This window comes from Heterocephalus glaber, unplaced genomic scaffold, assembly GCF_053883595.1.
Source record: "Heterocephalus glaber isolate CG9 unplaced genomic scaffold, H.glaber_assembly_v1.0 deba00000678, whole genome shotgun sequence".
Taxonomy (NCBI): Eukaryota; Metazoa; Chordata; class Mammalia; order Rodentia; family Bathyergidae; genus Heterocephalus; species Heterocephalus glaber.
The window spans coordinates 1,583,870-1,600,531 of NW_028258157.1; the positions used below are offsets into that span (position 1 = coordinate 1,583,870).

Consider the following 16,662-nt stretch of genomic DNA (forward strand, 5'->3'; position numbering starts at 1 on the left):
CACAGCCCCGCCAGCATTGGTTTTTGGTTGATTTCATGAGAGCAGCCATTCTGTCTGGGGTGAGGTGGAATTTCAGCATTGTTTTCATTTGCATCTCTCCAATGACCAGTGATGTTGAACATTTTTTCATATTTTTACTTCTTTGTCTGAGAAATGTCTGTTCATTTCAGATGCCCATTTTTGGATTGGGTCTAAAATCAAAATGGATTAAAGATCTAAATATTAAAACAGAAACCATGAACCAGCTGGAAGAGAGGTTAGGTAAAACTCCTGAAAATATTGGTGTAGGAAAAGATTTTATGAACAAAACCTCAGTGGCCCATGAACTAGCACAAACAATCAACAAGGGGGATCTCTTCTTATTAAAAAAGCTTCTGCACAGGAAGAGAAACCACCAGCAGTGTGAAGAGACAACCCTCAATGTGGGAAAAAAATCTTCATCTGGTGTTCCTCAGACAAAGGTCTACTATCCAGAATCTATAAAGAACTTAAAAAGATCAGACCTCCCAAATTTAAAGACCCAATGCATTACTCATTTTAAGGTACAAGAATTTTTAAAAATGTTGTTCTCTCCTCAAAGTAGTATTCTTTCCGTCATCATGCTGTCATTGCTAAAAAATTGTATTCAAATTTTATTAGCTATCTCAGCATATATTATTTTAAATCTCATCAAAATTTAGGGCTTTGTTTCATTTTTTTAGGTTGGGTTTTCACTTTTGAACTCTTTCCTTCAGGTCTCTGAAAACAGTGCGATGGTGGAAAGACACCTCGCATGAACACAATAAACCAGAGAGAATGATCTAAATCATAGAAAACTCAGTTTCCTCATCTTCAGAATTAATATCAATTACAATGATACAAAATTTTCTACTTGCTGAGGATAAAGACCAAGAAACTTGACTATGGCAAGTTTTATTGGGTGTATTTGCCATCAGATTCTGAAAAAGCTTGTTTTTAAAAGATTAATTAAGATATCTGACCATATGTCTTAATTTGGCATAATATGAATTAAAACATTTTCCAAGCTTCTGTATTATGAAAATTAAAATGAGTAATATTTGTGGATGAGTTTTGGAAAATGTAAAATTCTGGGCCAATACAGTATTTCCTGTTCCCTGAGACACCTGTAGAGCAGTGGTTATGTTACTGTCTTAGAGCATTGTTCACAGATTTTATAACACAACTTGAAGCAATTGGAAACATCTGGGGCACAGAGAGCTGGGATCATCTCTCAAGGAGAGTGACAACGCACCTTTGATCAACATTCTGCGACACCAGCCAGTGTCAGGTAACAGCTGCTAGGTTTCTTTCCTCAGACTTGTATGTAAATTGCACAGACAAAATGGAAATTGTGGAAGAAAACCATGTTTTGTCTTTGATTTCTTAGAAAGATCCAGTGAGCCATCATTTAGAAGAACAGTATATAAATGGAACGCACTAACCCATAGAAAAATATACTGACTATCCCATAGCTTGCATTTATCATGTAAAATCTCTGAATTATCGCGATATGTGTAAATTACTCACTGATATAATGGAGAAGATTAAGGAAAAAAATAAGGAATTTTCCAAGACTGTCATAACAACACACATTAACCATTTCTAATTTGCATCAAGGAATAATCAACAAGAAGAATTATTTCCATGTTACTCTGTTGGAGAAAAGATCTCTCTCTACAAAAACAAGATACTTGTCTGAAGGACTTACTATGTTTTGCAAACAGATGTCACCTACTGAAAAACCAAACACCAGCTGAATGGAAATGCCCCGGAAGCCTCTAATACTCTCTGGTCAATACCAGTCCGGAAGCTGAGCAACGCCATTCAGCCCCTGCCAGGGACCGAGATACATTCTTCATTTCTCACCCCAATTTGCACATTGGGTGAGATACCCTGGCAATTGTATATCTACATTTTCAGCCAAAACCAGTTCTGTAGTCTTTTTTATTCATATATCAACACACATGAAATATTTTACCTAACATCATTGCTCCTGCATACAAAACAGAAAATGTCAAGGGGAAAATAACAGACAATGAGCCCTCCAGGTGAGCAGCATACTGAGAAGACAGGAGGTCCTGAAGGAGTGTCCACCGTGCGCTGCCCAGGAGCGGATGCCCAGGGTAAAGGGGAAGCCTCTTCCTGGGCACCGACTCCAGGAATGTTCCTCACAGGGACCTTGCCGAGTTCTGGGAAGCTGTTACAAACCCGCATTGGAAGACAAAGTAACTTCAAGCAAGAGAAGTAAATAAATAAAATACAGCAAGGGAAGCTGGCAAAGCAAACCCTGGAATCCCTCAAGGTATTTTCTTGTCAGAAGTAGAGCAGTGGAAAAATCAGAGGGAGAAAAGTCCAGAAATGAGTAGGTCAGAGAGTAGAGAACTAACTCGGGAGCCTGGCCTAGGGAGTATCACTCGCTAAGTAAGGACTCCAGCATGGAGCTACGATCTTAGGTCTATTTCCTCATAGGTTAGAGAGGGAAGGGAGTTGGACATTGAGCACAGGACAAGTCTGGGGTTCTGCACATGAGGATCCAGGCTGTGATGGTGGCTTTGAAAATAAAAGTGCAGTTTCAGTCCTGGGGGCTCCAGAGGACAGAAAAGGAGAGCGACCGTGGGGCCTGTAGCATTTCTGAGTTACAAGGCGTGCTTCTTCTTTGCAAGAAACTTTTTTGTCTGTGTCTTATACTCTGAGTAGCTACTTTGAAGAGAATGATACACAGTGTATTAACTATCATTATTCTCTTATTACTTTGTTATGAAATCTTATTTTTTCTTAAAATAGTATATGATGAATGTTTACTTTTTTTTTTTTTGGTACCGGGGATTGAACTCTGGTCCTTGTGCTTGCGCATGGAATGTTTACATTTTTAAAATCACCACAGTAAAAGACACACTGCCATTAATCTCCCTCAGGATCCTCCCCCTCATTTTGAACACATTATCCCACTGTTTCTGGCGGCTTCTGAAGCAGCTCTGGAGTCCTCTTTTGTGTGTATCTTTATGAAGTGTGATTAAAAAAAATATGGTGAGTGCTGCTGCTGAGCCCCATCCAGCAGAAAGGCAGGGTCAGCGATGCAAAGTCCTCAGCCAGCTTACTCACTGGCGCTGGCACCATGTGATGTCCGGCTCTTGGGCAAAGTCAAAATGAGCTTGAAGGGTGAATGTTTTGAAATGATTCAGGACATTGAGGCAGCCAGGACAGCACAACTAAAGACACTCAGGGGAGAGGACTCTGGAGCCCTGGCAGGGAGTGGCAAGCACAGGATAAGGGGTTTGAAACTGGGGAATATTCTGAGGGAGATTAATAGCAACAAGTCTTTTACCGTAATAGTTTCATTTTAATTTAAAATTCACCATGTATTTTGATCATATCTTATATGTACACCATGAAAGGGGAGTACCATGAAATCATTTTTTATGCTGTTTTTATTGACTGAATAAATTCTCACCTGGTAGTGTTAAACAGTCCAAATATCACCGGGTTCTTATCTTCTCTGGTATGCAGCAAAAAAACATCCTCTGAAAGATTAAAGGCCATTCCATCATTTCATAATTTTAGCCCTCTTTGCATGCAAAGAAAATATATGCACATGAAGCAAATTAGAATTTATAATAGACTTTAAAACGAGTGTTCCCGTAAGCATCTAGCAAGCATGGCTGACTCATAACCGGGTGTGGCATTGCTGCCTGGGGGTGACAGCCGAGCCAGGGAGGACCCAGGAGCTGAGCTGAGAGGGTCGGGCTTGTTCCTGCAACTTCTCTGGTCCCATCAGCTGGCAGGAGGAAGCAAAAGGAACAGAAACTTGCCCCAGGTTTGTGAGAGGTCAGACTCCGTGGAAGCAGTGTTCCCTGTGTGCTACAGAGGAAAATTCAGTTCTCCATTAGCATTACCTAATTCATCGAAGTGCGTGTCGATCCCGTTCCCGCCGGGCACGGAGCACACCAGCCTGGCTTTCAGGAAGGTGGCCCACTTGTTCACCAGGATCCTCTGCCCACCCGCGTCGTTCTGTGGGCACAACATGGGCCATGAGTCACAAGGACCCTGGCCAAGAGCACACTGGCTATGCTTGGGCCTCTACCTGCCAGATCTCACTGCTTTTTAAGCTGTAAGGAGGGAGACTGAGCATGACCCTGGAACACTACAATAGATGGATGTCCCTGTACTTAAAAGAAAAAACAAAACTTTTTTTAGATGGGGACATTCTGGCTTCTCAGTGTACTTTTACCAGGGTGCATTAAATATATCTTCTAGGTATTACACCATATTAATATAGCAGTCTCTCCCAATGTTATGCCTTTTAGGATACAGTAGCTTTAGTTAATTTTTTTCTTTTTTCTGTGGTACTGGGGATGTAACCCAGAGCCTTCTGGTGAGCCTTCTGCCTCAGCCTCCCAGAGTGCTGGGATTACAGCTGTGCATCACCATGCCTGGATAACTCGCTTATTATCTTGTTGAAAAACAAACTGCCTGTCTCAGCAATCGGTAAGCGTCCATTCCTTTCTCCTCCTTTAGTAGAGAAAGCTTGAAATACACATACAAATATCCATGTTATATTTATACAACTGGCCACGCACACAATAGGTACATGTGTATTCATGCAGAGAGGGACCTGGGGCATTGATTCGAAAATATCTTCCCAAGTGCCATGGAACCTTGACATTTGTATTACCATCCTCTGAACTCCTTCTGCCACTTCAATTGGTTTGCTACCAAGAAACCTGTTTGAATACATAACAAATGATATTTTTCCTATAGAAGCGAACTGGGTTATTCAAGAAACAGACTAAGGCAAGCTGCCTGTTAGCGGCCTGGCCGGCAGACCGCAGAGCCGGCTCAGAGCATGAGTGGGTGCCGCGCTGCCTGCCGGTGCTCACCACGCACAGCCGCCCCACGCGGGCGAAAAGGGCCTGCGTGCCGCGCTCCGCCTCGGCCTCCTGCGCGCGCTCGGTGAAGAAGAAGTAGACCTTGTCGTCCTCGCGGTCCTCGTTGTCTGGGATCATGTAGGCGCCCACGAACTTGGGGTCTGCGGGCAGAGGGAGAAGCTGAGGGGGATGGAGGAGGAGTGCGAGTGCCCACGGAGGCCCAGGTTGTTCCCCGGGGTAGGGGCCGGGCAGCTGCATCTCACCTGTGACCACCAGGCCTCTTGGAGACAGTGAGCTAGGGGTGTAACTGGAAAGTAAGGGAGCAGGGAGACAGCGGTGCATAAGCTTGTTGCGCAGTCCTGGTGCTTCACTGGAGTGTGTGCTTCAGGGTGGTGTGCATTCCAGTGCAAGGTGCACTTCAGTGAGGTGTGCGCTTCAGCATCCTGTGCCCTTCAGTGTGCTGTGCTTTCCAGCGCGGTGTGCACTTCCAGTGTGGTGTACACTTTAGTATGGTGTGCACTTCAGGGAGGTGTGCATCTCAGTGTTGTGTGCACTTCAGTGCGGTGTGTGCTGGAGGGTGGGACAGAGGAGCAGCCAGAGGCTGAGACTCCAGCTCTCGGAGTGTAAGGCCTCCACTAGTCCAGCTCCTGGGGTCATTTTAACCTTACCACGGCAGAGTTTTGTGTTTACAGTCTATTGACCTTCGACTGATGTGGTATGTAGAGTATTTTAATGATAATGTGCTCTTTAGAGCATTATTCACTTTTGTGCTTATAAATGCTCACCATAAAATGGTGTCTTAGGTCCTCGAAATGCCAGTGTGACAGAAATAAATTATGCCTTACAAGGAATTCTGCGGCACTTGTATTTGTCAATTCCTAGAATTTTATCCATCAATAAAATGCAATATGATTGCACTAAAGCAATGAAATCTTTAAAAATCACACCAATTGATACACACACATGAAACTCATTGGATGATGGGTCTTAAAAACATTTTTCATGCACTTGTTTCCTTTTCTTCATTAGAAACCTAAGCACGGCGATGCCGGTTCTATGCCTGAGCCCCTGCGTTTTGATGTGAAGTGACAGGCACAGCAGCTGTGTTTGGAGCCCAGCTTATACAGCCAGGAAGACCCCCGACATCCACACAGCGGCAACCCCCTCTCCCTCCCATCGCCTGGCCCCACCTTTCAGCAGCCGCTCATCATCTGGCTCGGTGCGCATGTGGCCCAGGTGGCCCAGGCTGCGGCTGAGGGCAGCGTCTCGACCCCAGTAGTCCCCGTAGAGGCCGGTGAAGAGGTCGGCACCTGCACACACAAACCCAAGAGAGCACGTCAGGCCCTAGCCCACCTGAGGCGAGGTATGAACCACCACACAGGGAGCACATGTGGCTTTCAACACAGGTGACCCCAGGACATTGGCACCTGCTGTCAGGGGCACAGGTACACCTGAGACAGCCAGGCCTTGAGTCCTGTGGAGGCCACTTGTCAGCTGTGTGAGCCAGGGAAACTGGCTTTCCCTCTTGATTTCTTTTTTCATGACTAGAAAAAGGAGAAAGTACTCAATTGCTTCACCAAGAGTAATGCACTTAGAGAGTAGCTTGCAAATACTTAGATCTGATTTGGGTCAATACAGGGCTTCATCCTACTTTACAGCTCTCGGCCTTCTTGGTATTGCAGGTGTGGCATCTGTGTGTGCACTCGGGCCTTCCTGTAGGAGAGATTGCTCTGGCTATGCGCTGCTAGCCTGGCAGCCATGAATCTGTCATGCTGCAGCTGACCTGGCCCTGCTGCTCAGTCTGGCAGGGGACAAAGAAGGCCCCAGAGAGTTGGGTGACCTCTCCCCTCGTGGGGTGGCCCCAGAGACTTAAAACCAGATGAGGATCTGCAGCATGCGCATGGTCTGCAGAACTTGCCGAGTCTTTGAGGTCAGAGGGGTTGGGAGTGATTAACAGGGCAGGGAAACATCTTTTCCCAGTAGCGGAAAACCTAAGGGAGAGCCTGAGCCCCAGGAAGACAGCACCAGAAGGCACAGGGTCTGGGGTCCTGTGTCCACAGCAGAGCCCAGGCCCTGTCCTGGGTGTGGATGGTGGGTGGTCCCTGTTCCCAAGCGGGGCTCCGCAATCTCAGGGGACAGTGGCCTGGGGGATCATTTCCTAAATAAGCACCCTGGATCTGGGTTTAGGGTGAACATGGAGACGGTGACTGCACAGCACCAGACCGTATTTTCTGAACTCTGAAAAACGAGTACACACATGCACATGATATTTAAGGTGCTTTACACAATTCAAATTAATTTTATTTCTGATTCCACACATTGAGTTATATGATAAATTTAAGAATTATGATGATTTACATATGGATAAACATTTGACCAAATGCATAAACAGAATTTAAGATACCTTGAGTTTATTAGGTTTTAAAAACTTATTTAAAAATTTATGAAGGTTTCTTCCCTAAAGTAAGACCTTTAGAACTTTTAAAGAATTCAAAAGATAAAATATGTCTACATGATTGATTTAAAGTTTGGGAAAAGTAATCGACTGAGTTATGCAGAAGGCATTGTATATGGAAATTTATTTTCAACTTGGGTTAGCTATCCTTTTTTTTTAAGTGATGATTGCTTTGGTTATCTCAGATTTAGAACTAGATTAATAAGATACAAATTAAATTCAGAGATTTAAAGAAATATATTTTAGACTATTACTGCAATGTTATATTTCATTTTAAAAAGACAAGCAATTCTAAAAAGGATTTTTTCTGTTCCCAAAACCCACTGTGGATGTGTAAAATCTAGGGTATAAATGAATTGAATCTTGGTTTCCCACAAAGGAATTCATTGCTGAACTATATTTTTATATGAGAGACAGAAAAGACAGAAAAGCAGATGTGGAACAACCTCTATATCAGGGAGTACACGAGTATGACACAGACATGCACTGTGCTCCTCGATCAGCCATTTGTATTTCAGAATTTTCAACACCACACATTTAAAAGAGAGATATAGGTTACTCAACAATGGTGAGAGGTAATAAAGAAAATAAAAACTATAAAAAGATACAAAGTCTAGACTTCGGGACAGACAGTTTGGTGGAGAAAAGTTACACCAGAACTCTTATCGAAGCATATCCTGTGCTTTGGTAATAAAAAGATCAGCATCCTGTGTAGGAAATACAATCAGTGCTGTCTCTACCAGAAATTCTTGATAAACGGACAGAGTGGGGGAGACCAGAGGTGCTGGTGCTGCCCAGCATTGAGCAGGGGTGAGGACAGCCTTGCTGGGTTCAAAGACACAGAATCACCAGCTCTGTCACACAAACAGCCAAGCTGACCGTGAAAGATGTACCTGACTATTCAAACACCACAGAGGATTCATCTAAAGTATTTTTGTTTTTATGTATTACAGATGAATTACATTTTTCATTGAAAGCATGAATTCTACCTTATAAAATCACTCAAAACGTAATTTATTTTTCTAGTGTGGGATGGGCTGAATGTTTAATGCATAATTTGTATGAAGAGAAAATTTCTCAAAAATATGAATTTTCTATTAAGTTTTTGATATGCAATGTAGTTTTATTTCTTAAAATATTTTAGAACTCTTATTATGATGAAATATAATCTTTATATTATCAAACATCAATTTTATTGCCTCTATGTCCATTTAGAACAGTTTTAATCAACGTTGTAAAATTAACTAAAAATACTCCTTTCAGCCACTAGAGGGCAGGCATGAATTACAGAAAACAATCTATCCAGGCTGGATAGAACATTAATGAAATATCCACGTATCTGCACAAAAGACGATACAGTCCCAATTTTATTCAATTTCCCTTTTTGCACTCAGATAAAAGAAAATAGTTGGTGAACATTTCAAATAACACAATATGAACTGTAGGATTTAAACTTCAAAGAAGTTAGGTGCTAAAAACTATGGGCCATGTAAACTGAACCAAATGTTTCTGTTGAAATGTTAGCATTTCTTCTGGAGTAAAGATTCTCCTTTCAGATCTTATCATTGTGAGGAAGAATAACCTGCATGATGACAGACCGTTGTTAGGGTTCACAAAAAAACTTTCCTGAGAAAAACAGGAGGAAAGATAATACATTAATGAAAAATAACAAATAGAACGAAGGTTTAGGTGCAAATGATACCTAGTCACAACACGAGAATCAATATTTTGGCATTCTACACAGTACAAAAATAACATCTGGAGAAGCCACGTTTTCATGAATTAAAAAACGGTTTCATATAAGGAATATAATATGTTTCAGCGTTTTGGTGACAAGAGCACATTTGCCCAAGGATTTAGTTTTCAATGTCTAGGTAGATATGATATTTCATTAATGTTCTATCTAAGCCATAGACTAGATTGCTCTCTAATCTCTGCTGATATGCTGAATATATGTGACCTGGTTTTTATTTGGTTGGTTGATTGATTGTAGTGTGGATTAAACCCAAGGCCTTCCAACTAAGCTACATTTCCAGCCCGTTTTACTATTTATTTTGAGCTAGGATCTCATTCAAACTTGTGATCCTCCTGCCTCAGCCTCCTGGACTGCTGGATTTACTGGTGTGTGCAATCATACTTGGTGATTTTTATGCCATATATGATTTTCACTGTTACAGTGTCATCTGATGATAACTGATGTTACATTAATTTTAGATCACCAAGTTTGATTATAATTTAAAAATTAAACAAAAATTTGGAGGATGCTTTGCCTTTCATTTATCATTGTCATGCTCAGTAATAATTTCTCTATACAGATACAACAATAGTGGAATTAATTCTGCACTGGAAATCTAGGAAAACCAAGTGCCCAGGTCAAAATCTGCGACTGGACCACACCAGAACTCTTTGATGTACCAAGGCACCGATTGTGCATAGAATCAGGGAGACCCACAGGGCTTTCTTGAGCCTGTGCGCTCCTGCCCTCCCCGCTGTCCTGCCTGGAATCCCGTGTACCTCTCCTCCTCTCACTCCAGCCCACACAGCTGCCCCTGCTCACCCACTCGGCTCGGACCACGCTCTGGGTGGCTTGGTGGTCCTGGCACCTCCACCCTTGCCCCCTCCCGGCCCCACTGTGTTGAGGTGACCCCTCCCTCCCGCCCGCCCGGCCTGACCACCGCCTGGTGTCTGCGATACAGAACAAGCATGGTGGACAGCACTGAATCAGTGCATGGCAAGTGAATTCACAAATCTACTTAGAGCTCTTTTGTGGTGTTAAAAGATCTCTGAAATATAATATAAAACTCTCAGGATAAGATTATTGCTTCAGGGAGAAAATACCAAAAGAAAGGTATCAGGTATTCACATGAATAACAGAGTTCTTGAATTTTTGTTCCTAAGGGACATTATGTCATTTAATAAGTTGAAATCATAAATTCTGGATCTATATTTTTTCTAGCATTTGGCCCCAGTAGCTTCATCCCCAAAGGACTTTATGTAGATTAAAAGAATGTGCATATAAGCATATAAACTGCTTATATGAAAGAAAATAATCATTTGATTCTGAGCAATATGCAAATGTAATGTTTGTGAGTACTTATAAGTAATTCTAAGGCAAAGTATGTAATTCAGATAATTTTCTATATAACTTTTTTTACAATATAAACTCTAATTGAAATTCACTAAACATATGACATTGGCTTAATATTTTCTGACGCTAATCAAGAGTTTCTGTCATGGATTTATTTCCCAAATTTTATTTGCCATGTTGGGATACAGACTTAATTACTCAGCGAGAAAGCTTGCAGTAAGTTATGCATGGCCTCTTAGCCCAGGTGACTCAAGCACTTGTCCTGTTTCTGTTTTGAACGCCCATCCCACCGTACAAACTCATGCAAACACATTTGCCTCATGGAATAAATAGTATGAGGCTAAAGGCTGATTTAACTGCTTCACTTTAAAACCGAACTGCTCAAAGCTTTTGGAACGTGATTGTACTTTGAATGGACTGTGTTGCAGAATTGTTCTGACTTGCATAAATGCAAAGAAAAATAAGATGCACCCGGGAGGTAAGGATGACCCAGTGTTAGGAACGTGGACTCCGGGACAGGAGGAAGAGAAACGCGTTCCGAATGTGCTCCTCTGCCTTCCTGGCTCCCAGCTCTGTACTCTGAGCTTTGTTAGTGGCACAGGAGCTCCACTGATGCCATCAGGCCAAAGAAGCATCTTAACAACAGAATATGGACGAGGACTTGAAGAGCTTGTCACTCTTCTCTGTTTCTTCTCCTGTCCTTCTCTTTCTTCTTATTTCTTCTTTTTCCTTCTTTCTCTGTCTCCTTCTCCTCCTTTGAAATCTCTTCTCCTCTTCCTGTCTCCTCCTCCTGCCCTTCTCTTCTTTCTTATCCTCTCCAAGCTTCTTCCTCTGTTTTTCTTTAACTTTAAGCAAAGTGCTCCAGGAGCTCCCTGGAGACCAGCAGCCGTGGTCAGAAGCCAGGTAAACATGTGAGTAGTGGGAACTGTGCCAACTTAAGAGAGCAGCACCTTGGGGAACAAACTACAGCCCCTCCTTAGGGACAGAACCTGGTAAGCAGAGAGCTGGGAGTCCAGGGAGCTCTATAGTTGGGGTGAGGTTGAGAAATGAACCAGCTCATTAAATTACTATGATGAAAAGATTATAAAGATACATATTTTACCTTCATTTGGATTTTTCATTTATTTTCCTAATATTTATTAAGTCGTTTTTTGTGCCAGGAATATTCATTTATAATTCTGAATATTTAATTAATTTAAAGGAACCATGTATTTGAAAGTGTTTTAATGTTATTAAGAATTTGAAATGATCACTTTTGTGTTCCCTATACATATAACTCCTTTTCATCAACATACATCTTTAATTCTAGAATTGGTAATGAGGAGTATATTCATAAAGTTCTTATTTTTAAAAAGTTCAAAAAGAAACTTTTAGTGGCTGTAACTTTGTAACTGTATTTCTGAAGAAAAGTGAAAGAGGACAAAAATGTAGAAAAAATACTTCAGTAACTTTAAAATATCTTACTGCTAGCTAGTTGTTGAAATAAAATTTAGTAAGTCTTTAACTTGAAAAGTAGCCCTAAAAATGTCCCCAAAACAGAAACAAATCAAATTGTCAAAAGGTACATGACGAATCAGTGATTTTCTCCCATACGCTAACACTGTGCACTTTAGTGTAGTTTAACTACTTCAGGTGCTAGGGCTGTCTTACCCTTGGAACTGGTAACACAATTGAGGTATAAAATGAAATGATAAAAACCCTGGCCATAGGATTGAGAAGAGAACATATGAGGGACTTTCAAGTTACTGGCGTTATTGTCAGCTTAGAATATTGCATGAAACACAGCTGAGGAAAAGACAGCTAACATGATTCCTGCCTGGCCAAGATGATATATGAGACACAGAAAGTATCTCCTAGATTTTAATGTGTCCACTCACCTAATGATAATTTACTTTCTATTTTACTCAGCAAGGTTAGTGCTATGTATCTTCAATAATTTGAAAAGCATAGGTAATTAATAATGCATCAATTCACTTTATTGAAAATTGCTTCAGCAAACCTTTAAAACCAAGTTGCAATGCTTTGTGTTACTTAGACGGCTAAATACAATACCAGTAAGTGCACTGGGGGAGTAAAGGGCTAAATGCCCAGAAATACTGCCCCTGATTTATGAGCTTATGGGAATGCCACAAAGGGAAGCTGTCCCCACAAAGTGGCATGGAAAAGCCACCCTAATTAATACGTGGTTTTGTTTTTATTGGCTTCTGAACATGCAGAGCACGGCCGAGTAAAGGGCTTGTTCTGTTTCGTAGGTCTTATTTTGTATAAAGTTGTTATAAGTTCTCAACATTTCATTTCTAAATGAATTTTAAATTTAATAAAATTGTGCTTTTCAGTGGTCTTTCATGTACCAGACAGCACATAATGTTTGCTGGATATTTCAATAATCTTTTCCTTCCAGCAATCTTAAGTCAACCGAATTTAAGTTAACTGAAAGTTTTATGTCAAGTTATGAAATTACATAGGAGATTCTGATCAATAAACGCTTTATTCTCCTCTGAGGCTTTGTAGTTTTGTCGGCCTCATTCCCGGTCTGGTCTAAGTGTGTTAACGGTAAGGCACACGCTGCACGGTGGGTGTCACACCCATGTGGTGCGCAGTCAGCACGGACGTGGTCTCTCTCTCTCTTCCTTCTCCCTCCTCTCTCTCTCTCTCTCTCTCTCTCTCTCTCTCTCTCTCTCTCTCTCTCTCTCGGGAGTTTTGCTTTTACCATCAGCACACGTGGTCCTAAAATGCACGCTAACGCCTTCTTTCCCTGCATGCAGCTCGCCGAGTCCTGGCTCAGGTAGCTCCATCCTTGCACCCCGCATTCCATCTGCTTTTTCAATCAGGTGAATTGTTATTCCTTCCCCCTTTATTGTTTGTACTGGGGATCGAACTCTGGACCTTGCGCTTGTGAAGCAGGAGGCAGAACCACTGAGCTAAATCCTGAGCCCATACTTCCCCTCTTTTAAAGAGCTCCTGGCTCACATAGGTTATCAGGTTTCCATTGCAGAGCCTGCCTCCTCTCCACAGCACCCGAGTGATCTCTCCAAGGTACTTTGGGATGAAAGGGAGTGGATAAATGTGAAGAATTATATTTTTATTTCTTCTCTTTGGAGGGATTAGTCTATAACTTTTGTGTTTAGCTTGGAGCGCTCCTTTGATTTGATTTCTCTTCTGCATAAACGAAACAGCCACCCAGATGGCGAGGACTTCACATTTCAGCACAGCGTAATTCAATTTGGAAGTTCAATGAGACACACTTGGAAATGCACCTCCAGTAATATTTCCTCTCTGAAAAATTTCAGTTTTAGGTTCCTGGCTTCGTGAACAAACAAGCTCCAGGAAGACTGCATGTTGAGTGGCAGGGTAGCTGTAGAAGTTATTTTTCACCTTTTATACAAAATGTTAAAGACGAGTGATCTTTTCCTCCTATACTCCTCAGATTATGCTTACAGAAGCAGTATATACGATGTCATTTTCTACTTCCAACATGCTTCAATTCATATGAGGAATATGTTACAATTTATTTATTTTTGTTTAGATTTCTTGGTGAGTTCTCCCTTCAGTCAGTATTTATAGAAATCCTATTCACTGCAAGAGACTAAACACCAAAAGAAAGTTGAAAATGCTGTTTTTAGATATATACAAATTTTGTATCTATGAAGTTGCAGAAACCACTGAAGAGTAAACAGGACTGTATGGGGCTGGGGATGTAGCTCAGTGGCACCATGCCTGCCTGGTGAGTGCAAGGTCCTGAGTTCGATCCCCAGTATCACACACACGCGCGCACACACACACACACACACACACACACGAAAGTGTGTATGAGTTTATCAAATAGCTACATTTTAATTCACATCCTGTTAACTTTGGAATTGTAGTATTCATGGGCCTGACACTAACTCAGCATGACATGTCTAAGGTTTTAATGCTTGTCAGGTCCAAACCACTACTCCATCATCAAGAAGGATATGTTTGAGCCATGTCCAGGAAAATGGGTGCAGCTCAAGACCATAATGCTAAGTTAAATGAATCAGAAAAGGAGGTTAAATATCATAGTTTTTTCTCATATGAGAAACCCAAAGTATAGATAATTTAAAAAGAAAATAGAAGGTAGATGGCAGGAAACAGGGAGGAAGACTTTGTGGAGATGGGAAGGGGTGAGCAGAGAGGCAGAAGGCAGGGCAGGCAGGGGAGGGTGAAGCTGTGGTCTGAATATGTACCATACCTAGGCGAACACAGTTTCCAGGTACTGCACACATAGGCTAATAGAGTCTCCCTTCTTCATATTCTGTTCATGCTCTGTGTGTCTTTCACACACACACACACACACACACACACACACACATTCATAAGGAAATTCAATATTTTAAAATAATTTTCTTTAAATTTTTTGTTCTTTAAAAATCTCACATCTCTTTATTCGAGACATAATCACTATGTCAAGTTCTCATCTTATAGCCCTTTCAAATTGTGAAGCTGAAATCCAACTTCCCTATAATGGAGCTAACACGAGAGCTTTCTTTTTCTTCATAAACCTATATTTGTATGAAACTTTACTCTTTCGAGCCTGAGTACCAAGATCAGATGGACAGCATTGTGGTGGGAGGCCCAGGGAAGCCACTGTCCGGAGTAACCCAGGGACAGACTCAGGCACACGCTGTGGCATGGCAGTCTGATCAGCTCTGCGTCAAGCACAGCGTGTTTTGTTTAATCGTTAGCTTATTGTCAGCTTATTTTGAGTAGGGACTCTCCCTGTCGCATTCTATGCTGTCTCACTTTCTGCAAAGTCAAAGTAGTATTAATAATACTATTGATATCATTAAAATAATATTTTGCCAATATAAGAACAGCCCCATGCAAATCCGCACCACCCCTGTATCCTTCAGAACAACACTTCGGGGAAGTTAAGGAGGGAAAACCATCCTTGTTAGCATCTCTGGGTGGGGCTGGATTGCTTCCTGGAATCTTATACTTAACACTCCCACCTGTCCACACTGTCACTGTCCTGGAAACGTGAGCCTTTTCAACCCAAAATAATACAGAGAAAGGAAAAATAAGTACTGTATTGTATTTTAGGTGAAGTTCTTGGTTTCCTGGTCTCATATTGAATGGAACTAAAATCTAGATTAGTATTATTATCTTCTTCTATTATTCCAATGTGGACATTTAGCGAGAGCTTGAGCAGTTCAGAGTCTATATTATATTTTACATTAACAAGATTCTAGATAAATAATTTTGGCCTTCTCAATCAAAATGTATTTCTGCTGAATTGAGTGAATAAAAGAAAAAGGAACCCAAAGGAAGGCAATGAAATGCCCTAAGTCACAGGCTAATTGAAAGGTAAAGAATTGCCACATGTTCATACTCTATATTAAAACAGTTTAGTTCCTCCAACTAAACTTTTGTAGCCATGTAACTGCGTTTTGTAAACAGTAAATGGAACTGTGTAAAACGTCTCATATCAGATATTAGTTCAGTTTTTTTCCCCGAGATGAAATATGCATTTGAGTCAAATTGCCCAAGCTAATGTGGCTCGAAATTTAATGTTATTCCTGGCACAGTAAAGAGATATGGCAAAGCAACGTCTATAAGGAACGCCAAAGAATGTACTGAGGTTGAAAAATACATTTCAAAATCATCTTGACTGCCACGGACGCCTGAAGTGAACATAATTACCAATCAAGGTGGAGACGAAGGAGGAGCTGGGGTCAAAGGGGCATCTGCCCCTTCCTCGCTCCCATCTGTGAGACTCCAGTTGAAACAAGTGCTCCTGGGAAGAAAACCAGAAAGCAGTGGTCAGTGCCCCAGCTTGAATACAAACTCCATTGCTTTGATACATCGTAGAAAACAAATGCTCTAAACAGAATACTGTACTAGTAACATCAAGTGACTTAGGAACTAACTGGGTTTTATAAACAAGCGTGAAGGCTTTGCAGACCTCTAAGGACGATCTCACCCTTGAAAGTCTGCAGGTGATGACACGAAAGAAATTAGCAGTCTTTGTCACTTGGTTATTATGAGACTTGCCAGTTAAATATCCCAAAGAAGTTGAAACCTGATGAAAAAGTATTCCTAAAAAGGTGATTCGGTGATTAAAAACAGCATTGTGGTTATATACCAGAAATGTCTACGTGATTGTCTTGAATAGTTTGGAAAGTAATAATGATAAAATTTACTACCAATAATCCAGAATATTTATTTTCAATGGTTTGTGTTTATCATATATTCTTTGTATAAGCATTCGATGTTTGATAATTTAAGGAATG

General features: G+C 41.3%; 1 protein-coding gene across 3 annotated transcripts in view; it reads right to left on the reverse strand.

Moving 5' to 3' along the window:
- The window catches only part of Sema3e (semaphorin 3E), a 243,798-nt gene that overhangs the window by 41,796 nt on the left and 185,340 nt on the right, over positions 1-16,662 (reverse strand). For all 3 annotated transcript variants that reach the window (XM_087206757.1, XM_004839770.4, XM_087206758.1), the window contains exons 5-9: positions 16,073-16,166; positions 6,056-6,175; positions 4,878-5,026; positions 3,894-4,008; positions 3,452-3,521 (exon numbers count right to left, since the gene is read on the reverse strand). In XM_087206757.1, the coding sequence (XP_087062883.1) occupies positions 3,452-3,521; positions 3,894-4,008; positions 4,878-5,026; positions 6,056-6,175; positions 16,073-16,166 (548 nt within the window). The remainder of the gene's footprint in view (positions 1-3,451; positions 3,522-3,893; positions 4,009-4,877; positions 5,027-6,055; positions 6,176-16,072; positions 16,167-16,662) is intronic.